The 25,000-nt window shown below is 47.6% G+C and overlaps 2 protein-coding genes across 4 annotated transcripts in view; both read right to left on the bottom strand.

The window, feature by feature from the left end:
• Positions 1 to 11,066, bottom strand: part of ogdha (oxoglutarate dehydrogenase a) — a 19,064-nt gene extending 7,998 nt beyond the window's left edge. Inside the window, exons 1-6 of one of the 3 annotated variants that reach the window (XM_055039062.1) lie at positions 10,977 to 11,066; positions 8,680 to 9,035; positions 6,349 to 6,522; positions 3,261 to 3,329; positions 2,974 to 3,076; positions 526 to 570 (exon numbers count right to left, since the gene is read on the bottom strand). In XM_055039062.1, coding sequence (XP_054895037.1) covers positions 526 to 570; positions 2,974 to 3,076; positions 3,261 to 3,329; positions 6,349 to 6,522; positions 8,680 to 8,919 — 631 coding nt within the window. In that variant the 5' untranslated portion in view covers positions 8,920 to 9,035; positions 10,977 to 11,066. Of the gene's footprint in view, positions 1 to 525; positions 571 to 2,973; positions 3,077 to 3,235; positions 3,330 to 6,348; positions 6,523 to 8,679; positions 9,036 to 10,976 lie in introns of all 3 variants that reach the window. The other 2 variants (XM_055039061.1, XM_055039060.1) reach the window with 2 other exon arrangements.
• Positions 11,067 to 13,294: 2,228 nt separating this feature from the next.
• Positions 13,295 to 25,000, bottom strand: part of adam9 (ADAM metallopeptidase domain 9) — a 20,574-nt gene continuing 8,868 nt past the window's right edge. Inside the window, 22 exon segments of the mRNA XM_055039059.1 lie at positions 13,295 to 15,228; positions 15,708 to 15,766; positions 16,408 to 16,437; positions 18,261 to 18,372; positions 18,567 to 18,714; positions 18,775 to 18,880; positions 18,954 to 19,034; positions 19,120 to 19,303; positions 19,398 to 19,447; positions 19,449 to 19,504; positions 19,573 to 19,663; positions 19,727 to 19,834; positions 19,910 to 20,002; positions 20,791 to 20,962; positions 21,209 to 21,342; positions 21,418 to 21,499; positions 21,833 to 22,002; positions 22,209 to 22,280; positions 23,356 to 23,421; positions 23,583 to 23,778; positions 23,881 to 23,957; positions 24,577 to 24,655. Coding sequence (XP_054895034.1) covers positions 15,159 to 15,228; positions 15,708 to 15,766; positions 16,408 to 16,437; positions 18,261 to 18,372; positions 18,567 to 18,714; positions 18,775 to 18,880; positions 18,954 to 19,034; positions 19,120 to 19,303; positions 19,398 to 19,447; positions 19,449 to 19,504; positions 19,573 to 19,663; positions 19,727 to 19,834; positions 19,910 to 20,002; positions 20,791 to 20,962; positions 21,209 to 21,342; positions 21,418 to 21,499; positions 21,833 to 22,002; positions 22,209 to 22,280; positions 23,356 to 23,421; positions 23,583 to 23,778; positions 23,881 to 23,957; positions 24,577 to 24,655 — 2,236 coding nt within the window. The 3' untranslated portion in view covers positions 13,295 to 15,158.

The following is a 25,000-nucleotide window of genomic DNA, read 5'->3' as shown; positions in this document are numbered from 1 at the left end:
TACATCACTATCCTGTATGGCGCTGCTCATCCCTCCTCCTCTCTGCATCCAGCATATCCTGTCATCAGTGCTAAGGCTAGTTAGCATAGCCACCAATGACAACAGATTAATGGTTTTCCTGTAAGTCGTTTCTACGCCATTAACACATTTAGCAGCAAGTACATGAAGGTGATTGACAGCGCTGAGACCCGCCTCCAGATGATGATTGGCTATTTTTGGTTGGTATCGATGCTAGCTCAGGCTAGCTCCAGGAGATCTGTCTCATTAGAGGTTAGGTGCTACAACTTTAACGTCTTTTTTTATCTGTGGTTTTCAGACACAACGAAACGCAAAACGTCCACAGACGCTTTTCTACAGTTGCAGCTGATTACATGAAAACTGAGCAGAACCCAAGGACGTTCTGCATGTCCATTGGACCGGGACGGAGAGGACCGGGTCAGAACCGGCAGACAGCTGGACCCGTTTGGGGGTCCAGAACCTGGGCAGCGAAGTCAAGCCGATCTACGGAGCAGCAGCAGTTCCTACCTCCTACCGTTAGGAACCTCAGCCTCTTCTTGAGCACAGCCACGTCTGGAGGTCACCAGCAGGGGGCAGCGATGGGGAGAAACACCCAGACAACATTAATGACCGTCAGCCTTTATGTTGCCACCAACAGCATCTCTGCATCCGCAGCACCGCCCCGTTCTACAGAACCTCCGGCTGCGGCGCAGCGATGGAGAGATGAAGGCCACACCATGCTGGGTTAGTCAGAACTGGACCCGATCAGAACCACAGCACCGAGCCTTTCCATCGGGACACGGCTAATTCCTGGCTCTGAACCACAGCAGCAACCATTCCATGGGGATGCGGCTAATTCCTGGTTCAGAACCAACACACCAACCATTCCATGGGGATGCGGCTAATTCCTGGTTCAGAACCAACACACCAACCATTCAATGGGGCTGTGGCTAATTCCTGGTTCTGAACCACAGCACCAACCATTCAATGGGGCTGCGGCTAATTCCTGGTTCAGAACCAACACACCAACCATTCCATGGGGCTGTGGCTAATTCCTGGTTCAGAACCAACACACCAACCATTCCATGGGGCTGCGGCTAATTCCTGGTTCTGAACCACAGCACCAACCATTCAATGGGGCTGCGGCTAATTCCTGGTTCTGAACCAACACACCAACCATTCAATGGGGATGCGGCTAATTCCTGGTTCAGAACCAACACACCAACCATTCCATGGGGCTGCGGCTAATTCCTGGTTCAGAACCAACACACCAACCATTCCATGGGGCTGTGGCTAATTCCTGGTTCAGAACCAACACACCAACCATTCCATGGGGCTGCGGCTAATTCCTGGTTCTGAACCACAGCACCAACCATTCAATGGGGCTGCGGCTAATTCCTGGTTCTGAACCAACACACCAACCATTCAATGGGGCTGCGGCTAATTCCTGGTTCAGAACCAACACACCAACCATTCCATGGGGATCTGAATAGGGTCCGGTTTGTTCCGCTCTACCCACTGTGGACCGGTTTCATGGTTCCATAATGTTTATTCTTCTGTCATTAATCAAAGCTGTAGCTGAATCTGTTAGCAGTATGGATCAGAACCATCACAGAACCATAACCTTCTGAGCGGGTAAGCCTCCAGGCCACCTGCAGATCCACTACCGGGCCCGGTTCCTGGCACAGAGTAACTCTGACACTGATGTGGCGTCCCACTAAACTACAGACCATCCTGAGGCTCTGTGGATCAGAGCCACTCCATCACAGTGGGCGGGTTCAGCTAGTATGTGGATCTGAGTTCTGATCGGGTTCTAAACGCTGCATGTCTGGTATCTGGCTCAAAGTGACTCTGGAGGATTCAGACTTTGCGTTTTTAAATTTTATCCAAAAATGTTGCATGAAAATAATCACAGCAACCAGAACCGTTCTCCTGGTTCTGATGGTTCTCCTGGTTCTGATGGTTCTCCTGGTTCTGATGGTTCTCCTGGTTCTGATGGTTAATCTTCAGATCCAGGTCTTTGAGGTTGGTCTCCAGGGTTTCCTTTCAGTTCAGGACTAAACTGAGCGGCGGCCATGTTGACCTGCACGCCGCTCTGGGGGCGGAGTCACATGACATCCATCTCTTCTCGTCTCTCTTCCAGCTAAAGCTGCTAAATGCTGACGTTAGCACTAATGACAGACACGGAAGCTGCTGCAGTGACCCAACAAACCGCCAGCCCGTCAGAACCAACAAAAAGCCACACAACCATCACAATGTCTATGTTTATAGCTCTATATGTAGAGCTAGTTCAGTCAGAGCAAAACTGGAACTGATCAGACATCTTGCTGATGTTTCCTCAGGTTCAGACCAAAGCCAGCCCTGATTGGTCCTCCAACAGGATGTTTGAACCAAAGATAAATGACCCTGATGTGGAGAACCAGTGCAGGGTTCTGGTGGTAGCACCCGGTCTGGACTGGTACCAGCGGGTCATGCTGGTGGTGGCGGTATCATGCTGTGGTGGAGGGTTTATGGGGTCACATGGACCTGTGAGCATCACCTGAGCATCATGCTGCCACCACAGCAGACCGTGTTCTGGTCCGTGTCACGAAGCCCAATCATCTCAACTGGAGTTTCACTAAAAGCCTCCATGAATGGATGAATGGATGAAAGCTTGTTTCAGTCAGAAAACCTGATCATTTCTCCCAGCTTTATGAGCCTTTATGAACGACCACCGACTAGAACAATAGTTTGTTTTAGTGAGAAAAGATTAAAAGCAGTGAAGCTCTTGTCAGCTGGAATCTGTGGGTTCTTGCCCTCGACGTTCTTCATATGCCAGAAGTTTCCAGACGCCACGCCGGAACCTTCTGGCATGCGAACGTTTCAGAGGGAACTCCCTCCGCTGCACATCCAGGGTTTTAGTGTGGGACGCGTTCCCGATCGGGGGAACCTTCCCGCTGCGGTGAGAGTGGCGGGCAGGAGGCTGAGGGTCCTCACCCAGCTTGTCGGAGGATGTAATAATGTCAGTGGGAACGCATGAGTCCAGATCGGCGTCCATGATGCCCAGCGGGTCCAGCTGGGCCACGTGGTGCCCCCGGATCTGCAGGGGGCGACACAGAACCCACCCGGGACAGGACAGGAGGAGTGATGAAGAGTCACAACAGAGGGGAGTGTCAGAGGGTCAGAGGAGGAGGAAGAGGATGGGTGGGAGGAAGAGCAACGTTAACATGAGAGTTCTGGTTCTGTTCTGGCGTCTCACCGACGTCCTGGAAGCCGGCGCTGACCGGAGCGTCGTCAAAATTCACACAGCTGATCCCCAGAGGGTCCAGGTGGGCGTTGTGATGGCCCAGGACCTGAACACACACCCAGGCCGGACACACACACACACACACACACACACACCGTTAACACCGTCCAGCTGCAGGCGTCAAAAACTGCTTCCTGCAATGTTCCCAAGAACTAAAAAAATCATTTCTATCTCACGTTAAGTTTGTTCATGTGACGACATTAAAAAAAACGCAGCGCCGTCTTCCTTCTACCACTTCCTGTCGTCGTCTTCTTCATTTCCGCCAGTAGCAACATCCAGTTGTTGATCACATGTGACTAACTGTTTCCATGGCAATTTTATGAAATAATTTTGATACGGCTGAAAAACCGCAGCATCCTAGAGAAATTAGATCAGAAAACCATTTTTAATGTGCAGTTTCCAATCAGCAAGTTTATTTTAAAACGGCAGTTTGAGCGATCAATGGAAACGCAGCTGCAGAAGGTTTCACCAGCAGATCTCAACCCTCTGGTTCATTTCACCAGTTCATTTATTTAAAGGCAGCTTCACTTATTTCATACTTTTATTTCTTACCTCGGTTTATATTACCGGCTGTTCTTTCTGAAACTCAAATGAGGGCGGGGCTTTCTCTGGGGGCGGGGCCAATCAGACGGCAGTGACTGGCAGAGTTCACATCATCAGATGAGGAACTAGATCGTGTCCAATAGTCCAGAACCGTCGCATTTTATCCGACCCCGACGTCGTCGATGTGAGACATCCGTCAAAATTCATCAGCAGAAGAAGCTGAAGTGATGGACGGCGGCTACGATTGAATCAGCTCCTGCTGTCTGGTGCTGGCGGCTCTGGGTTCGCTAATGAAGCTGATTTAACATCTGGTTGTGTTTTGGTCGGAACAGAACTGCTTTACCTAAAGTCTCAGGTCTGTGCGTTCAGATTAGCCCCGCCCCAGAGAAAGCCCCGCCCCTCATTTGCATATGAGAACATGAACTATAAAGAGCCTGAAGTATGTGAAGTAGCTTCACAGTGAGACCAGCATTTTAAAAAAGCATCTTGACTTTAATGGCGCGGTACTCCACCTGATCTTCTTATGACTTATGATGCAGGAATATGAATCTTTCAAAGTGCCTGCTCACATTCACCTGGATTTATTTTCAACCTGAAGCTGGGGGCTGTGACGACTGCTTCCTGTAACAACATGGAGTCAGCTCTAATGACCCCTGACCAGAAGTTTTGCTGCTGGCAGCGATGCTGGTCAGGACGGTCCCTCCATGCGCTCCGGTCATCAGGTTTACTGTCAGGGTTTGTTTTTCTCCGCAGTGAGCAGCCAAACGCAGCTTTGGACTGGAACCGCAGCTGGTTGTGAACCTGCAGCTGGATTAAAGCAAACGGACTCTGCTGGCTGATGGAGCGATGAACAGCTTCCAAAATCACTGTACGGAAATAAACTCTTGGAAACTATTATTGAAGCCGTTTCCCAGCTTATCCACATTAATTTACCTGGAACATAAAAGCCTCATTAGTACAGTAATCTGTTGCCATGGAAACAGTGCGGCGGCGCCTTCGCGTCGCTGCAGTCAGGAAGCAGGAAGTACTTGTTTCCCTCTCTGACCTGGTTGATTCCTCCTCCACACTGAAGCTAAACATCACAACACTGCAGCCATGAAAACAAATGGCTGCTCAAAAACAGCTTCAGTCTCTCAGCTTGTTGAAATTAATCTGCAAACCAACGGCCAGTTTTTTCCCTTAATGCCTAGTGTCGCTAATTAGCATCACAACCAAAGTCACACTGATGGTGGATACGATGTTAAATTTATAATGTTGGACTGGCAGCAAAATCACAAGTATTAACTGGACATAAATGTCACAGCGAGTCTATGGATAAATCTGTGAATTATCTGTCGATAATTTAAAACCGTTAAGATTTTAAATCTGTTTCCCATAAACAAACAAACACATACAGGTTTTTTTAAATCTTCACTTTGGTCAGATTTTGTATAAATAATTGTTTTTAATATTAAACGGCATTTTCATGTGGATGAAAGACAAAAAACCAATGAAAATGTTTAAGTTTTCCCAGATATCGGCGACATGGACTAGGCCCTTTTCTCTCATAACCCAGACAGAAACATGTTCAGAGAAATCAGAGAAATCATGGCTGAAAGAAACAGAAAGCTCAAGATTTTATCTCAGTTTAACACCAATGTTCAGTCAAGTTCAAACAATTTCACTAAATAATTTATCATTTTAAAAATAAGTAAATTTTAACCTGTTAATATGCAGAAATTGATGAGAAAATTTTCTGAGGCTGTTTTCATGACAATAATCAACAAAAATGTTTTTTTCCATTTCTGTGAACACATTTACACAAAGTCATTCCAATTACAATCTTTGTTTCCACTGAAGGCCCACAAGAAAAAGGTGCAACGCCCTCGCCACGCCACTAGTAGGTGCTACGTTGTGCGTCAAACAGTTCTACCTGAAAGTCGTTGCGTCGATTCGCATGTCGCCAGTACCTGGGGAAACCCACACACTCACTGATGAGAGCCCGGTGGCAAAGAAGTGAAAAGACTTTGCTGAAACACGCTGAGCTTTCGCTACGCTGCCCGGAGTTCTCTGGATGAAAGCGGCGAACAATCAGGCGTGTTTTTGCGCCTGGCGGAGCGGAGCGAGGAGACGAGGGGAAACCGTATCCCCACGGACACGCGGCTCGTCCAAACTGGCATTGTGGGTAGTTTCTTCTTCTGTGGATCGTAGGAAGCAGCTGTGTTTTTCATCATACTGTGCATGAGCTACAGATTCCCATTCATTCTGTTAGCGACAGTTTAGAACCGTGGCTCTCTGGACCCCATTCTCAATCTGCGCCGTCGTCAGAGAAAACATTTGCTATTTTCATGTGAAGCACCAACACAACCAAACCAGGAAGTTTTATCCTGCTAACTGGCCTGAGTTCACTGCACTAAACATGAAAACAAGACTTCTGAAAGCGCCAACTTCAGCAGAATCAGGTCAAAGCCCAGCTCAACGTGACTCAAACTGAATCAGTTCAGGTTCATAGTTCACTGGTTCAGAGGTGACGGTTTCCGTACCTGGTAGGCTCTGATGAGGGTCTGGACAGCCAGATGATCCTCCACCAGCTTCTCCGCGTTGGGCTGAGCGCCGACCAGCGAGGACAGCTGAGGAGCCGCCAGACCCAGAGGAGACTGGTAGGCGGCGCCGGGGGGCGCGCCGGCGTTGGCGTTACGGAAAAACACGTCCCACGACTGGAGGGAAGGAGGAAGCGGTCAGAGGTCAGACAAGACAGATGAGAGGAGATTTTTAACAGTAATTTAGCATGTAATTTCAATTTGTTGTCAAACGGTCATGAAAATCACACAGCAGCAGAAATCAGCAAAACATGGAGATTCATTTTCTGCATCACAAAAACCTCTGAGCCTCATATAGTTACAAAACTTAATCAGTCTCTCTGAGATTTCACAATAGTTTTAGTAATTTCTTTTGGTGCTACTATATAAATATGTACAAGGAACTGGCAATATTTTGTCTTCACTCAAAAGTCACGTGTAGAAATCCTTTGGTGATCAAGAACTGCAAAGAGTGAACCATTATTTCTCCCCCTCTGGAGAACAGAGCGATAATGCTTTGCTATGAATCATTTTTACTCCCAATGCAGAACAGCCTGAGTCACTTCAGGAACCGAGCCGAGGGCTGCAGACATTACGGTAGCGATCAATGTAGTCCAGACATTATGGTAGCGATCAATGTAGTCCAGACATTACGGTAGCGATCAATATAGTCCAGACATTACGGTAGCGATCAATGTTGTCCAGACATTACGGTAGGGGTCAATATAGTCCAGACATTATGGTAGGGGTCAAAATATAGCCCAGACATTACGATAGCGATCAATATAGTTCAGACATTATGGTAGCGATCAATGTTGTCCAGACATTACGGTAGCGATCAATGTTGTCCAGACATTACGGTAGCGATCAATATAGTCCAGACATTACGGTAGCGGTCAATATAGTCCAGACATTTCGGTAGCGATCAATATAGTCCAGACATTACTGTAGCGATCAATGTAGTCCAGACATTACGGTAGCGGTCAATATAGTCCAGACATTACGGTAGCGATCAACATAGCCCAGACATTACGGTAGCGATCAATGTTGTCCAGACATTACGGTAGGGGTCAATATAGTCCAGACATTACGATAGCGATCAATATAGTTCAGACATTACGGTAGCGATCAATGTTGTCCAGACATTACGGTAGGGGTCAATATAGTCCAGACATTATGGTAGGGGTCAAAATATAGCAAAGGCATTACGGTAGGGGTCAATATAGTCCAGACATTACGATAGCGATCAATCTAGTCCAGACATTATGGTAGCGATCAATGTTGTCCAGACATTACGGTAGCGATCAATGTTGTCCAGACATTACGATAGCGATCAATCTAGTCCAGACATTATGGTAGCGATCAATGTTGTCCAGACATTACGGTAGCGATCAATGTTGTCCAGACATTACGGTAGCGATCAATATAGTCCAGACATTACGGTAGCGATCAATATAGTCCAGACATTACGGTAGCGATCAATATAGTCCAGACATTACGGTAGCGATCAATATAGTCCAGACATTACGGTAGCAATCAGTCTGACCAGACGTTTAAAAACAGGCGCCTGCAGGTCCATCCACACAGTGATGACCATCACTAATCTGCAGCTATTGATTGATTCTTATTGATATCTTTTAATTTTGATTGCTTTTCTGGTGGAACCAAAACCCATCAATACTGGCACATTTCAGTTTTAAACATGTTTAGAGGGAGTTTATGAGGATAAATAACTGCTGTGAGTTTAACAGATTTAAACCCTCTTCCTGCTAGGAACCGCTCTGGACCCGGTTCCTGTTCTGACTCGACCCGATCTGAACTCCGCTCCGGCAGGAAATCTGGACCAGAACCTGCAGAGGTTCTGGTTCTGGTCCAGTGCAGCAGTTGGGCCATGTGTCGGAGCGTCTGGGATCTAAAATTAGCCGATGTCCTTTAGTGGCGCTCCAACGATATCGGGTCGGTTCTGAAGGCAGCTGAGTCGCCTTCAGGCTCCCAACTGGATGTGGGATTTACGGGTTCTGACCCACTGGGTCAGAACAATAGAACTACTACAGCTCAAAGGAGAAGAGGTCATTAGGTCACACCTCCAACCAGAACCTGAACCAGAACCAGCTGACACACCACCAGACAGTAAAAGCCTGTGGATCTTCAGAACCTTCTGGACCCAAAAAGAGACTTCTCTCCAGAACCAGAGAGGATTCTCATCAGACCAGCAGGAGGCGCCACCATTTCTCCAGTTGTTCACCCGGAGCAGCCGGCCTGACCTCTGACCCCGGTCCAGCCGGGTCGCCTCACCTTGTGGACGCTCTTGGGATTCTCCAGCCAGGCGTAGTACATCTCCTCCACGTAGTTGGAGCTCGTCCCGTTCAGGAACGGCTCCGACGCCACCGGCGCCGAGTAGCTCCTGATTGGCTGAAACGTCCTTGAGCCGGCGGCGCCGGTGGCTGTGATTGGCCGCTGCTGGCCGACAGTCTGTGCCGCCTGCGAGGCGGTGAGCGGGCGCAACCGCGCCGCACAAGTCCTTAAGCGATGCATGAGCGGTCCTCACAGCGCCTGGTGCCGATCGGTCCGACGGGCCGGACGTCCTGCGCCTCTGACAGTAAGCTCCACCCGGGCCGCCGCCGCACAGGAAGCGTCGAATCAAACGTCCACTGAGGGAGACAGAGAGAGTTACGTTCTGATCTGAGAAACCAATCAGAGACTGAATAGGTTCTCCAGCAGGAAGGTCTGACGATTAAACATTAGGACAATTTATTGATCTGTTCAGATGATGATTGACGAACGTCATTCTTGGAGTTTAAGACTTTGTGATAAAGTTAGAAGGAGCCGCCTGACTGCTGAATTTGATAGACCAATAAACGGACTGACTGACCTGATTGATGATGTAAAGTCTGCTGTGATGCATTTTGATTCATTTTAACTCAGATTGTTGCGATCTGATATCCGATACCCAAACAATGTTTCACGTTTATATTGACTAAAATAAAACTCAGCAGTTTTAGCTGAACTCTGGCAGAAACTGAAACAATCAAAGTAAAAGTTTCTTAAATGGATCCATATTTACATTTTGCTTTGTTATTAATCATTCATGGATATAGATGGATGTACGATTACTCCCCTAACCGGGTCAGAACCCGATTACTCCCCAAACCGGGTCAGAACCCGATTACTCCCCTAACCGGGTCAGAACCAGGATGCAGCCAACATCCAGTTCTGGTCTCATGTGAATCCAGACCGACTGGAGACTGAAGTGACAACATCTCATCGATTTAATTCAGACATTTTAAGGCTAACGTGAATTTTGTCTGCATTTACCCAGAATGCCCTGCTCTCCCTGGTTTTGGAGCAGTCAGGTCCGCTTGCCGTTCACATCTGCGTCAGATCCGAACCAGAGTTCGCTTGGTGTTCACAGGCCCAAAGGACCAGCGGCCAACAGTTTGGACCGGCAGGGACGTCAGAGGTCCTCAGGTGTTTGTCTCTGAACAGGTGAATCCATCAGTCACGTCTTCAGATCAGGCTGTCAGGGTAACCGGTTCGGAGATGAAACCTGGGATCTTGTTATTCCAGGCCTGATCCATTCCTGATGTACTGAGTAGAATGTAACAGAAGCAGATTACTGAACTTCTTCACCAGGACAGACCGGACCGGGACTGGTTCTGATCCGACACAGAGGTTCTGTAACTCCTGAGGCCAAACACGTATTATTAGGAGTTCACTGTGTGGTCATAATGTTATGCCTCGTCGGTATACAGTCATTTAAACGTTCATTAATCAGAAGAACGTTCATCAGAGTGAAACTCCTTTCTGAACCGGATGCTGCTCTGACACCCAGCTGGTTCTGGTCCAGTCACCATGGCAACCAGCTTTCGTTCTGGGAAGTTCTGAAGAACTTCTCCACAGTTCGTGTCCCTCACCTGAAACTTGACCCGGCTGGTTCTGGTTCGGACAGAGCCGTCAGAACCTCCGCCCAGATCCAGCTGGAGGTTCTGTTTTGACCTTGTTGTGCGGCTCCAGTCCCGTCTGGACACGCCCACCAACGGTCCAGCCGGCCCTCTGATTGGCTGCTCCTCAGAAAGCCCGTCCGCCTATTGGCTACTGAAGCTGTCGGTAACTTTGTCCTTTCCCGAGTCATGAGTTTCTCAAAATTACCGACAGCTTATTAAAACTCTGGAAACTCAGCTGCTGGGAGTGATTCAACGGTTAAAAACTGCTCTGACAGGCCAAATAGTGCGGGATACTCCGCAGAGAGGCTGATTACCTTCATGGCTAACGCATCAGGTTATGCAATTAGCCGGTTAGCTCCGCAGATAACCTGGCGCTAACCAGACTAACTCAGAAAATGAAAACGGACCGTACCGAACCCCAGAGGAGGACCAAGCCTCCTCAAGTGGGGCTGCTTTTCATAGGTGACCTCAGAGTTCAGCTCGGACTGCTGTTAGCTCACACGAGGCTAGCGGCGCAGCATGCTAACACCAAACAGGGTTTAGAAAATGTTTAAACTCAGACTGAAATCCTCCTTCATCGCACACAGCGACAGGCCGTCGCTACACAGTCTGCAGCCCAGCACAGAGCACATTGAGCCAGGTACTAACCTCCAGAAGAGTCCCAGCGGCTCCGCTCTCGGCCAGTTTCCCCGGACGCCCTTCTCTCCCGGTGAAGTGATGACAGCGAGGACGTCGCTGACGTCACGACGTACAAGAGGAGGAGCTGGACGCAGGTCCAGTTAAACTTTATCATTTCTACAAGCTACTTTTATGCTGGTCTTTGGAACAAAAACATTTTTTTTTCACAAATCCTGTATTTGAAATAAAAATACACAGTTCTTAGTAGAGTAACTAAACCATGGTGGTGGCAGTATGATGCTGGGACGGCCTTCTAAAGCTCTGACCTGTTCATGAGGGGTGTATGTAAATATTTGAGTTTGTGTAAATCAGAGGATAATCACAGAAGATTTAATGAAGATCAGATCAGATTTAATGAAGTTTATTAAATTACTGTTTGAAGCTGAAATACATCACTGTTGCCATAGCAACCACAGCGGGTCCATGAGCATCTTCAACAATCAGACTTCCTGTCAGGATGAATGAACGTGTGAATTTCTGACCTCCAGCCGGGGCAGGAAGTTTTATTTAACACTGAAACAAAAACATGACATATTGTTGATGACCAGAAACAAACAGAAATGCTATAAATCATTCTGTAATAGAAAATAAGATTCTGTGTCCAACTCACAGGTTCACCATCAATGAAACAAGCTCACCTCTATTAGCCCTACTTTATATTCCTCAACACTCGTGAATTATATCTATATATATTATTGATCTATAAATGTAAAGAGTGATCGATTTCCTGTCCTCTCTGCTCATGATCCCAATCTGAAGGCCTGAACTGGGAACAGAACCAGTGAGCAAACCGATCAGACGCTTTAACAAATCTCACGTTTAGACTCAAAACATCAGATCTTAAAACATGGCTTAATCTCTGGGCTCCTGCTAAACAAATTACTTAGAAATAACTTCTCTAATTTATTATTTATTTATTTTGAATATAGTTGCAGTATGTTTCTTTCCACTCTTCTGAATGTACTTTCACATGTGACAAAGTGTTACAAAGTTTAAACATTAAAGCAAAAATACTGATACATATCAAAGGCAACCAGACTTTGAAAATGTTTCTGTTTCGATGATTTTTCAGTTGAAAGGGTTTAAATTTTGTCAGTTTTATTATTCATGGAAATATTCCTTGACCTTTATGTTTGTGATCCTGTTTTATTGTACAGTGACATCAGTGTGCACCAGCGCCCCCTGGTGACCGCCTGCAGGTTCAGGGGAAAACAAATTACCAGTGTAGCAAACTACAAAGCTAGTTGTGCTAACCCTAAGGCCCTAATATTAAACATTCGCTCTGCTAACGCTGAAGCGCTACACTGGCATGGTATTTAGCATATGCTAACGCTAAAGCGCAACACCAATGCTGGTTGCTTGTTTGTTTGTTGCATATTGTCAGTTGCTCAGTTTGATAAAAAAAAATGGAGGAAACAGAATTGCTGCATCTTTACCCCCTTCAAAATAAGAGCATGAATATACACGTTCAAATCACAGGCCTCAAATTTTCTTCAATTAAAACTTTACAAAACAGCCAAGTAAATCAGTGCTGTAGAGTTTATATGGACAAATTAATTTAGGGGAAACTAAGTATGCAAAATGTTTTCAAAGTTAGCAAAAGCTAAAAGAGGATGAAATATTAGCTGTGCTGTTAGCGTGTTAGCGCATTAGCAGAGATGTGCCCACCGCTGGAAATCACCAAAGAAAGAAATTAGTATTTGCAGCTGATGTTTTGATCGTGTTTCTGAGTAATATTTCATATTTAATTGTGCATCAGAGCTGCGGACGGGACAAACCTTTCAGCAGAAGCTATGCAACATTCTGTGAAACATCTAGTAAAATGTAGGAGGAATCAGCATCCAATCAGAGGTCAAAATTATCTATAAAAAATCTAACTAAGAGCCCAAGGTAGTTTTGTCCCAAATGAACAAAACAATCAGTTTTCAGCTTTTGAAGAGGAAATCTTGAGGGTCAGGAAGAGTCGTCATGTTTCTATGTGAAGAGTTGAACAGGAGGCGGCCATGATGTCGGAGCTGCTTGAGCCTCAGCATGAGATCTGCTCCGTTTCCTCCTCACCGACCGGCCGGCCGGCGCCGACCCGACGCTTCTGCCCGCCTCGCGTCTCGGTTTGGCATCCAAGAGTCAGTTGGCACAAAGTTAGTTAGCCCTAACGCAGAGTCCTCAGGTTCTGTGCAAAGCAAGCAGGGAGAGTCTGTCGGATCCAGATCCAGATCCGGGTCCAGGTCCAGATCCAGATCCAGATCCAGATCCGGGTCCAGGTCCAGATCCAGATCCGGGTTCAGACCCAGATCCGGGTTCAGACCCAGATCCAGACTCGGGTTCAGATCCAGACCCAGACCCGGGTCCAGTTTCAGTCAGTGCAGCGATGCAGACACGTTTTCTCCGCGGCTGCAGTGAACTTCCCTGGTTGCAAAGAGTCTGATGTTTGTTATCTTAGAGATCAAACTGCATAAATCGTGCAGACGCCTCGTACCACACATGGAAAATCAAAAGTCGGAGCCGCCCTGAGCTCCTCGTGTTGCATACTGGGAGAATACTGAGTGAGTCGAGGAGGTGCGGAAACTAAACGCACCTCCACACGGCGCCTGTAGGGTGCGTTACATTCCTATGACAGTGTTGAGCACAGCTGCAGTTCAACACAACAACGGCTCTTTAACTGGAAAAGATTACAGAAGGTAAAGGCTCCGCCCCCCTGTAACACAAACCAGCCAATCAGAGCAAGGCTACCTTCTTTTTACTAGCAAGATGGCATACTCCTTTTTATTGAACATGTTTTTTACTGTGTGGTGCAGACAATTATGGAAGGTCCAGTAATGCAGCTGCAGTAATGCTAATGTTAGCATGCTAACCATGAAGATTCACACCTTCAACCACATTTTTCCGGTGTTTTCTGACAAATTTAAGACATGACAAAAAAGTACATCTAATGGCATGTGCATGCTAAGTCCTCTGATAATTGTTGTTTTCAGATAAAGAAATGCGCAATAATTAAAGATTATTGGCTGGATTGATTGTTAAAAACATACGCTAAAGGAAGCACTGAAACTTTTTCACCTTGTCTAATTCACTGCCACCAGAACAGAAGATGCTAATGCTAAGCTGACCTAATTGTTGTTTCCTGATATTTCAAAAATTATTGATTGAATTAAGAGATAAGACACAATTGTTGCTAATAAATATCAATGAAGCAGTGAAACAGTGTTTGAAACTTTTGTCAACAAGTCTAATTCACTGCTGCTGTAATAGAAGATGCTAATGTAGCATGCTAACACTAACTAGAAAGATACGATGGTTTTCTGACAGGATTGTAAATACTACTGACTGCTTATTAGTCGTAACTCAAACATTATATAAAACATTTTAAATGGTTTGATTAAGAACACTGGAGAATGCTAACGTAGCATGCTAATGTTAGCATCACCTGTTAACACCCAGGATATTTGACACATTTTAGAGAATAATTAGAATGTTAAAAATAAATTTTTGTCCATATTTAACTATATAAATATCAAGGCTATAAGTTGCTATAGTTTTATGAATTGCTAGCTTACAGGCTAACAGCTCAGCAGCTCATGGGAATGACATGTTAGCATTTTATGGGTATGGAGGATTTGCTATGTAAAACTTATGAAGGAATATGATATAATTTTATTGCATAATAAAATTGCAGCAGAGTTGGGCCAGTATTTCCTGCTAAGGTTTATCATCATGTCACTGGGAACACTGGGAGCCCAGGTAACAGCCCCAGCAGAATATGAAGGTAACTGCTCCGTGGGGAAGTGAGCGAACTCAGCATTGTTTCTGCTCCAGGAACCGCTTTATGAACATGAACTGTGTTTATTTAGCTGCTATTTTATGCTCTGCAATCTGATTGTCTGGTTTGGCTACAGCAGAGGTCACATGATCAAGTTAAGGTGAACAAAAGAAAGAGGTGCTTCGGTTCAGTCCTGCTGTGACCTGTCCGACCTGTCGGCCAAGTCCAAGTCCGACCTCTTGGCCTAGTCCAAGTCCCACCTGTCGGCCTAGTCCAAGTCCGGCTGCACCTCTATGTCGGCCTCATTGATCGCTCCCTGGGTGTTGCTAAGGAACCAGAGAGCATACTGAAGGTCAGGAGAAAGAGGGCGGAGTTGAGAAGAAGCTCCTGATTGGCTAAACAGGTGGAGCGGGGGCGGGTCTTTGAGGCACCAGAGGCTGAGATGCAGCAGAAGGTTTCGGTTTTCTGCAGAAGACAAAAACAGAAAACATGTCATTTTTCTGCTCCTCATCAAGGCGTGTGTATGAAGTGTGTATGAAGTGTGTATGAAGTGTGTATGAAGTGTGTATGAAGTGTGTATGAAGTGTGTAAGGCGTGTGTATGAAGTGTGTATGAAGTGTGTATGAAGTGTGTAAGGCGTGTGTGAGGCGTGTGTAAGGCGTGTGTATGAAGTGTGTATGAAGTGTGTAAGGCGTGTGTATGAAGTGTGTATGAAGTGTGTAAGGCGTGTGTATGAAGTGTGTATGAAGTGTGTAAGGCGTGTGTATGAAGTGTGTATGAAGTGTGTAAGGCGTGTGTATGTATGAAGTGTGTATGAAGTGTGTAAGGCGTGTGTATGAAGTGTGTATGAAGTGTGTATGAAGTGTGTAAGGCGTGTGTATGAAGTGTGTATGAAGTGTGTATGAAGTGTGTAAGGTGTGTGTGAGGCGTGTAAGTGTCCCTACAGAGGAGGCGGTGGCGGCCTTGTGGTGAAGGGCGGAGCTCGCTCAATGGTCTCCCCCACCTGAAAACACAACATGGAGTAAAATATCAATTAATCCACATGAATCTTCTCCAAACTGAGAGCAGAGAGTAAACATTTCAAATGTGTTTAATTTTATTAATTAAAACTAAAATAAGTAATAATCATAAACTAAAGAAGCCACTGAGAAAAATAATGAAAAATGTTAAAGAAAAACATTATTGCAGTTTTTCTGTTGGTTTAGTTTCTTTTTCTTGCTCAATTAATTTAATAAATTTTGCTCATTTAATTTCCCCCAATAAATCTTTATTAATATTATTACCATTAAAAAGTTTTTTGTTTTTGTATTTTTAATATTTTGCATTTTAAACAAATTTGGTTTGGGACTTTTGGAAATTAATTAGATAAAAATGATGTTACAACAAATATACTTTATGTCACTGTTTAGCGGGATGCCAGGGACTGGAAGGAGCTTCGGCTTCAGTGCAGCTCAGTTTACTTTTATTCAGCCAAACAGTGAAGTCAGAATGTTGGAACGTTAAAGTTTGAGACGGACATTAGAGCTGTGAGTGCATTATTATTATTATTTTAATTATCATAATATTATTATTAATAATATGTAGAATATTATTAATAGTTATTAATATTATAACTCCTACAGCAGTGAGGTGAGAGGATCTTACCTGCTGCGGCGGCAGCAGCTGAGCATGATGCTGTGAGAAAACGCCAGATGTCAGTTTATTTTACCGTACTTTCCGGACTATTAGCCGCACCTGAATATAAGCCGCAGAAGCTAAATTGCATGATTTGTACATATACAAGCCGCACCGGACTATAAGCAGGTTTTTTATTTACGTAATTACCATATGGTTCGTGCACAGAGGGGATTGTTGTGAAAGGGGCAACTGTTTGGGGAATCTCCTATTTATTAACATTTCAACACAAATTGCATATTTGCATACGTTAACTGTTACAATTTAGTGCAATAGTAGCTCCCATTTATAAACATTTGAACAAACAAGATGCATATTTGCCTAACGTTTTCAACCATTTAGTGCAATAGTAGCTACAGAAGCTAGAGAACATATAAAGCTACAACAACAAATAAAGTGCCTGTGACACGACAGTAAGTCTAAATTGCAGTAACACGGCTGCTTAAAATATACGGTTATCAGCCTACCAGAAAAGTTATTACCATAACCCTCCTCTTCATCTTTGGAGTAAACGGCTGTAACCAGAAAAGTCAAGTCATTAATCCTCATCTTCGTCTTCTTCCTCCGTACTAAAACCACAAAAGTCCTCATCTTCAGTGTCGGAAACAAACAGGTTCAGGGCTTCGTCAGCCACTCTCCCCTCTCTTTCGATGTCGCTCTCAAAACCAACGAACTCCTCTTCGTCACTGTCGGAATCGAACAGCCTCTGAAAGGCCTCAGGTGTGGCGGCGTCCTCCTCTCAATCACGCAGCAGTCCAGCCTTTCTGAACCCGTTGGTGGTTGTGAATTTTTTTACTCTCCTCCACGCCATCAGGATCAACTCGCAAACTTGTGTGAGTAGATAATGAGAGTGTCTCACAAACTGTCTTGTGCTTGCAATGTCCGTCTTTCTTGCTGTCCTTCTGTCTCGTACCACTCGCGGTAGAAGTCTGCTTCGGGAGGACTTCCGCGTTCCCGTGCGCGCGACTACTTGTGTGTTGAAGCAAATGTGACGTCAACATGGTGGATGGTAAAATCCATGGATTTTATGCCAAGCCGTTTTAACATAAATTTGGTTTTGCCGCCCTTACATTCCAGATATCTCAAATTGTTTTATGACTAGACATTTTAGCAATTTAAGATATCTCTAATTATATTTTGACTAGACAAAATACCTATTTGAGATATCTCTAATTACATTCTGACTAGTCAAAATGTAATTGAAGATATCTTGAATTATTATTCTTACTAGTCAGAATATAAGTGCAGATATCTTAAATTACCATTCCAGATAGTCAAAATGTAGTTTTGTCTAGTCAAAATGCATTTTCAGATATCTAGAATATAATTACGGATAGTCAGACGGAACCGAATTTATGTTAAAATGGCTTGCCATAGAGATTAGGTATCCCCCTAGTGGCCGTTAGCTGTAAAAATCCTTAGATAAACTGCACTGTTATATAAGCCGCAGGGTCGAAAAATGGGGGAAAAGTCGCGGCTTATAGTCCGAAAATTACGGTAATTAGCTTCAATTATCAGTCAGTCACACACACACACACACACACACACACACACACACACACACACACACACACACACACACACACACACACACACACACACACACACACACTGCCATCTACCGCCTCAAGCAGCCAATCAGGTTGAGTTTTAAATCAAAGGTTTACTGTCATGATGCGTCAGACTGCAGATGAATTATTGGTGGTGATTTATTACTGATCAGTTGACGAGTTCATCAGAAATAAATCAATAAGAGGATTGCAGCGTCTCTTTCACCTGGGAGGTAAAAAAGTGATGCAGCAGCATCGCTGCAGCAGACTCACCCCGTCCCTGACGATGAAGTTGGCCGTGCCGTGGCCAGCAGGGGGCGGCTGCGCTCTGGGAGGCGGAGCTCTGCCAGGATTGATCGGTTTGGTCGAAGTCACTCCGTCTTCCCTGAAGACGAAACAGAGAAACGTTCACTGCACAGAAACACAAATAAACACTGCGAACTGCAGGGGGCGATCACAAGCCCGACATTCATTGTGAAATCTCATCCAAAGCAGAAACTCAGACGTTTCGGGGCGGGACTTCCTGTCTCGAGGCGGGACTTCCTGTCCCATGGTGGGCTGCAGCGGGTCGGTACTCACTGGTAGCCCTGCGACCTCTTCCTGCGGCTCAGTCCAAGGCGCCGCAGCAGCTCGTTGCGGCGCAGGAAGACAAACGCTCCCAGACCCAGCAGAGGAAGGACGAGGAGGAAGAAGACGAGGAGGCCGTCCCTGAGAGACGTGTCCTTATCTGTGGACGACACACCGAGTCAGCACGGAGCAGGGACGCCGCAGGACACATGGACCGTACCGTTCCACGTGGGTCCGCTGTCCACGCTGCCGCCGTAGCCCGACAGCTTGCAGGACGGCGGCGCCCGACCGTAGTCGCAGTGGCAGTTCCTGTTGCTGTTACACACCTGGCAGAGACACAGGTACGCATCAGACTGGATCATAATGTTCCCCTCTCAGGCCGGATCCACCCTGTCTCACCCCGTGTCCGTGGCACTTTGTCTCCACATCACAGTCATAGCTCAGGACGTCCGCGCCGCGACACTCAAAGTTCATACACACCTGAACACCACAGAAGAAGAAATCATCAGCGTCTCCTAGTAACCAGCCCTCCCGGTCCTACAAACCCTCCCAGACCTCCCATCACCTTGTTGTCTCCACACTTGGTCCCTTCATTCACCATTCCCGGGTCGGGAACGTCGGAGCCCAGCATGAAGTCGACCCCGAAGCAGGTGGCTCCGCGTATCGGAGTGGTGATGATGGAGGGCAGGATGCCGAACACCGTCCCGCCCTTCACGTTCAGGCACTGCAGCTTCCCGCACTGGGCGTTCCTATGGGGACAGAGTCACGTGACCCGGAGGGCTGGCCCTGCGCTGGACTGGGCTGGACTGGGCTGGGCTCAGGTACGCTGTGAGTGAGGGTTACCTGCTCTCACACTTCTTGTAGCCGTAGTGCTGGTAGCCGCAGTTGCCGAAAGCGATCTCCTTTGCTGTTGACGTCTTTGAAGCAGATGTCGGGAGCGGCCGTTGCCTCTGTAGACGAGGAAGAGTCAGAAGATTCCAGAACATCCCAACCGGGTCAAGGATGAACCAGAACCTACTGGGTCCAAACAGGGCCTGGCACTGTCCGTCCAGGTGCTGGCACCTCCCGTTGTAGCAGTAGGCCTGCTGGTTGCGGCAAGGATGCCCGTTCTGAAACGCACATCGAGTTAGATACAGCGCCTTCTTGAGGAAGACGGGGAGGCGGGGACTCACCTGGACGAAGACGTCGCTCTGACAGAAGGAGGTGGAGCCGTTGCAGTACTCCGGCAGATCACACTCCAGGTCCTTCTTGGAGCGGCACACCGTCCCTCCAGGGAGGAACTGCAGTCAGACAGACCCAGTTCGGTTCTGAGGTTCGCTCTGGAAAGCTGCTCTCCAGCGGCCGGCGGCGGTTACCTGACAGCCGGAGCAGCACTCTCCGGACGCACACTGAGCCCCAGGCTTCAGCTTACAGGTCCGATACTCACAGCAGGGGTCCTTCTCACACTCCTGCACACAGACCATTCAGGTCAGACTCTAAGCTCTCAGAACCAAACTCTGGCTAATGGCTTTAGCTCTAGCTAATGGTTTTAGCTCTTGCTAATGTTTTTAGCTCTAGCTAATGTTTTTAAGTCTTGCTAATGTTTTTAGCTCTAGCTAATGTTTTTAGCTCTAGCTAATGGCTTTAGCTCTAGCTAATGTTTTTGGCTCTAGCTAATGGTTTTTGTTCTTGCTAATGTTTTTAGCTCTAGCTAATGTTTTTAGCTCTAGCTAATGGCTTTAGCTCTAGCTCTAGCTTATGGCTTTAGGTCTAGCTAATGCTTTTAGCTCTAGCTAATGGCTTTAGCTCTAGCTAATGTTTTTAGCTCTAGCTAATGTTTTTTGTTCTTGCTAATGGTTTCAGCTCTAGCTAATGGCTTTAGCACTTGCTAATGGATTTAGCTCTAGCTCTAGTTTATGGCTTTAGCTCTAGCTAATGTTTTTAGCTCTAGCTAATGGCTTTAGCTCTAGCTAATGTTTTTAGCTCTAGCTAATGGCTTTAGCTCTAGCTAATGTTTTTAGCTCTAGCTAATGGCTTTAGCTCTAGCTTATGGCTTTAGCTCTAGCTAATGTTTTTAGCTCCAGCTAATGGTTTTAGCTCGTCCTAATGGCTTTAGCTATAGCTAATGGCTTTAGCTCTTGCTAATGGCTTTAGCTCTAGCAAACAGCAGATCTCCAGCTGATCGTGTTAGCTTGTTTCAGCATATCTGAAGCACCTCATGAAACCAAAGGACCTCGATGAGCTGAAAGCTTCAGACCTTCTCTGATCCACAGTCGCACTCCTCCCCGACGTCCACCAGCCTGTTCCCACAGTAGGGGGCGCTGTAGGCCTCGTCGGGGCGGGGGACGTTCAAGAGACACGTCCCTCCCGTCGACAGGATCATCTTCTCAAAGTCGTCGGCGCTGCAGCTGCTGAAGCTTTTGGATCCTCTGCAGAAACAAAAGGAGAACGATGAAGATGGCGAGTTCTGCAGGACGGTCCGATCCGGCTCTCATTCCGCCCCAGACTTTCCCTCCTGCTCCTCAGCGGTCTGATTGGGATCGCGCAGGTCTGGACCGGGGCTGAGGGAAGGAGGTCTGTGTCCGACCTCTGACCCTTCAGGAAAGGAGGGAGGCTCCGGGAAGGAACGAGGTCCGGACGGGTTCTGGTTCTGTCCGGATGGCGTGGCGTCCTACGTGGCTCCGGAGTGCATGATGCAGGCGGCGGCGGGGCAGCTGCAGGTCCGCCCGTCGTCATGGTTCATCCCCAGGTTGTGTCCGAGTTCGTGAGCCACGATGGAGGCGAAGGCCGCGACGTTGTTGTTCAGGAACTGAAGAGAGAGAGACGATGACGTCCGGCGGCCGACAGGGGTCAGGGTCAAAGGTCACGTAAAACACAGCGTTACCGCATTGATTCCTCCTCCATGACTTCTGGAGCAGACGGTGGAGACAAACGCCATTCCTGCTGTTACACCAAAGCTCTTCATCCTGCAGCACCAACAAGACCATCATCATCACCATGATCATCATCATCATCATCACTCTCCTCCTCCCCCTCTTCCTCCCCCTCTTCCTCCTCCTCCTCCTCTTCCTCCTCCTCTTCCTCCTCCTCCTCCTCCTCCTCCTCCTCCTCCTCCTCCTCCTCTTCCTCTTCCTCCTCCTCTTTGTCCTCCTCCTCCTCCTCCTCCTCTTTGTCCTCCTCCTCTTCCTCCTCCTCCTCCTCCTCCTCCTCCTCCCCCTCCTCTTCCTCCTCCTCCCCATTCTCCTCCTCCTCCTTCTCCTCCTCTTCCTCTTCCTCCTCCTCTTCCTCCTCTGACTCACAGGATGAGCTGGGCCGAGTCGTGTCGCCGCCGGGGAACCAGCTCCTTCTCTCTCCACTGGGTGAAGCGGCTCAGCACCTCTCCGGCTCCGCCCTCCGTGTTGATCAGGTTCTGCTTGGTCCAGATGTCCACACCGACCAGAACCACCCGGACGTTCAGCTGCATGTAGATCTGCACGGAGTCAGAAGCAGAACCTTAACGACCAACCGTAGCGCAGAGCCGATCCGTTGTTACTAAGTTCAGCCTGACGGCAGAACCTCAGATTTCACTCGATTTTCATCCGTAGTTTATAAAGAAAGTTGATGGATTTGTTGCCCTGCGTTTCATGTGTGTGTGTGTGTGTGTGTGTGTGTGTGTGTGTGTGTGTGTGTTCTTACGGCGTCCATGAGGTTCGCCAGGTGAACCATCTGCTCTCTGACCGCCGTCTCGTTTCCATTCATGTGTTTAAACTGCAGAAGAAGAGACAACCAATCAGCACAGAGGCTGAAGGAGGTGGGGCTTAACGACAGTACAGGGGTTGTGTGTGTGTGTCTATGTGTGTGTGTGTCTATGTGTGTGTGTGCCTCTATGTGTGTGTGTGTGTGTCTCTGTGTGTGCCTGTATGTGTGTGTGTGTGTGTGTCTATGTGTGTGTGTCTATGTGTGTGTGTGTGTGTCTATGTGTGTGTGTGTCTATGTGTGTGTGTGCCTCTATGTGTGTGTGTGTGTGTCTCTGTGTGTGCCTGTATGTGTGTATGTGTGTGTGTGTGTGTGTGTGTCTATGTGTGTGTGTGTGTCTCTGTGTGTGCCTGTATGTGTGTGTGTGTGTGTGTGTGTGTGTGTGTGTGTCTATGTGTGTGTGTGTGTGTCTCTGTGTGTGCCTCTATGTGTGTGTGTGTCTCTGTGTGTGCCTCTATGTGTGTGTGTGTGTGTGTCTCTGTGTGTGCCTCTATGTGTGTGTGTGTGTGTCTCTGTGTGTGCCTGTATGTGTGTGTGTCTCTGTGTGTGTCTCTGTGTGTGCCTGTATGTGTGTGTGTGTGTCTCTGTGTGTGCCTCTATGTGTGTGTGTGTGTGTGTGTCTATGTGTGTGTGTGTGTGTCTCTGTGTGTGCCTCTATGTGTGTGTGTGTGTGTGTGTGTGTCTCTGTGTGTGTCTCTGTGTGTGCCTGTATGTGTGTGTGTGTCTCTGTGTGTGCCTGTATGTGTGTGTGTGTGTGTGTGTCTCTGTGTGTGCCTGTATGTGTGTATGTGTGTGTGTCTCTGTGTCTCTATGTGTGTGTGTGTGTGTCTCTGTGTGTGCCTCTATGTGTGTGTGTGTGTGTCTCTGTGTGTGTCTCTGTGTGTGCCTGTATGTGTGTGTGTGTCTCTGTGTGTGCCTGTATGTGTGTGTGTGTGTGTGTCTCTGTGTGTGCCTGTATGTGTGTATGTGTGTGTGTGTCTCTGTGTGTGCCTCTATGTGTGTGTGTGTGTGTGTCTCTGTGTGTGCCTCTATGTGTGTGTGTGTGTGTCTCTGTGTGCCTCTATGTGTGTGTGTGTGTGTGTCTCACCCTGTCGTTGTCGACCACCAGCAGCAGCTCCACATAGTGAGTCTTGTGGAGAACGGCCCTCTTTACCTGGAAGCAGCCATGTTTCTGATTAACTCGCCGTTTTTCCTCTTTCTGATGAATTTAGTTTCTCTCTGTCTTTATAAACTCAATGTGTTCGTGTTTCTGTCTGCTGCGTCAGCCGGGATTCGAACCCTCACCTCCTTCCCCGCCCTCGGGCCTGAACTCACCCTGCTGCTCCGGCGGTGCTGGATCTCCTCAGGGTCGTACTGAGCATGCTCCGTAGCGTTGTCGTGCCCGTGGTGAGGCGTTCCACATCCTCTGGGCTGTGATGTCACATCCTGCAGGCGGTAGAGCAGGTGCTGCTCGGGGGCGGAGTCCAGTGGCTCGATGCCGTAGCTGTCGTTGGTGAGATGCATCACTCCTCTGAGAAGTCAGGAGACGAACCGATTACTGAAACGCCTGGCAGACAGAACTCTGGGCAAACCGTCTGTTCTGAGCCAGATTCTGGTTCTGTCGGGTCGGTACCTGAGGCCGTCGCAGATGCTCATGGCCACAGCAGAGCCCTCCATGTCCTGAACGAAGCCCTGGTACTGACAGTGGTTCTGGAACAGAGAGGATACCGAGTCAGGCCAGCAGGGGGAGCCGATCCAGACAGGAAGAAGCCGAGTGCCGCTTCCTGTCCCACAGGAGGCCACTTCCTGTATCCCAGTGATTCCTTCTTCGTCTCCATCAGTTTTCTCTTGCAGCTCCTCATTCCAAGGTGTTCATAGGGTGGTTCGGGGGCCAGAAGTGGCCCTGTAGCCTGAGACTGTGGGTCCGTGACGCTCAGGCTTTCATCATTAATGTGTTGATCTTCACCGACCAGCTGACCCAGAACAGCAGCAGAACCTTTATCCGCTCCGCTTCAGCTGGTTATTGGTCAAACTGGATCAGAATCGTTGCTTAGCAACAGAAGAGTCGGTCGATTACACATAGCCTCCAGGAAGTGACACGCAGATGATCTGCTTCCTGTTTCTGTCGGCTGCAGACCAGAAGCTGCATCATCAGGCTCTGGACCCATCGAGGCTTCAGAACCGGCTTGTTCTGGTCCCTGTGGTTCTGAACCTGCAGGGACTGGATCTCTGGGTACCGCTAACCAAAACGCTAGCTGCAGTAACGCTAAGGTCCAATCAGAAACACTCGTTAACGCCAAGCCAACACAGAATGATGCAAAGCGCTCACCTGGACAGGTGGTCTGGATGTGATCAGGGATCCGTTTGGGCCGTAGGTGAAGATGGTGAAATCTGGAGGCAGCAGGACCCTGGAGGCGACAGCAGCTCGTTAAACGGGTCGGAACCAGCAGAACGGAAACAACGACGACAGGAAGACGACGACACCTCTATACTAAAACATTTAGCAGCAAAAAGAGAATTGGATGGAAAATGTGGCTTCTTTAATCTACACACACACACACACACACACACACACACACACACACACACACACACACACACACACTGACTCAGAACTGCTCAGTGATCAGACCATCAGGAAAGCTGAAGCTGTTCTTGCTCTGGTTTAGTTTCGGCCTCCAGCAACAGGCTGCAGCAGTTTGTTTTTATCGAGGGTCGCCCTGCAGAACCCCCGCCTGCTGGACGCCCCGCCT

This window comes from Poeciliopsis prolifica, unplaced genomic scaffold, assembly GCF_027474105.1.
Source record: "Poeciliopsis prolifica strain line A6 unplaced genomic scaffold, Auburn_PproV2 SCAFFOLD014, whole genome shotgun sequence".
In the NCBI taxonomy this organism is placed as follows: domain Eukaryota; kingdom Metazoa; phylum Chordata; class Actinopteri; order Cyprinodontiformes; family Poeciliidae; genus Poeciliopsis; species Poeciliopsis prolifica.
Note: the sequence above shows the minus strand (reverse complement) of the source record. Positions and strands in the feature narration are given on the sequence as shown.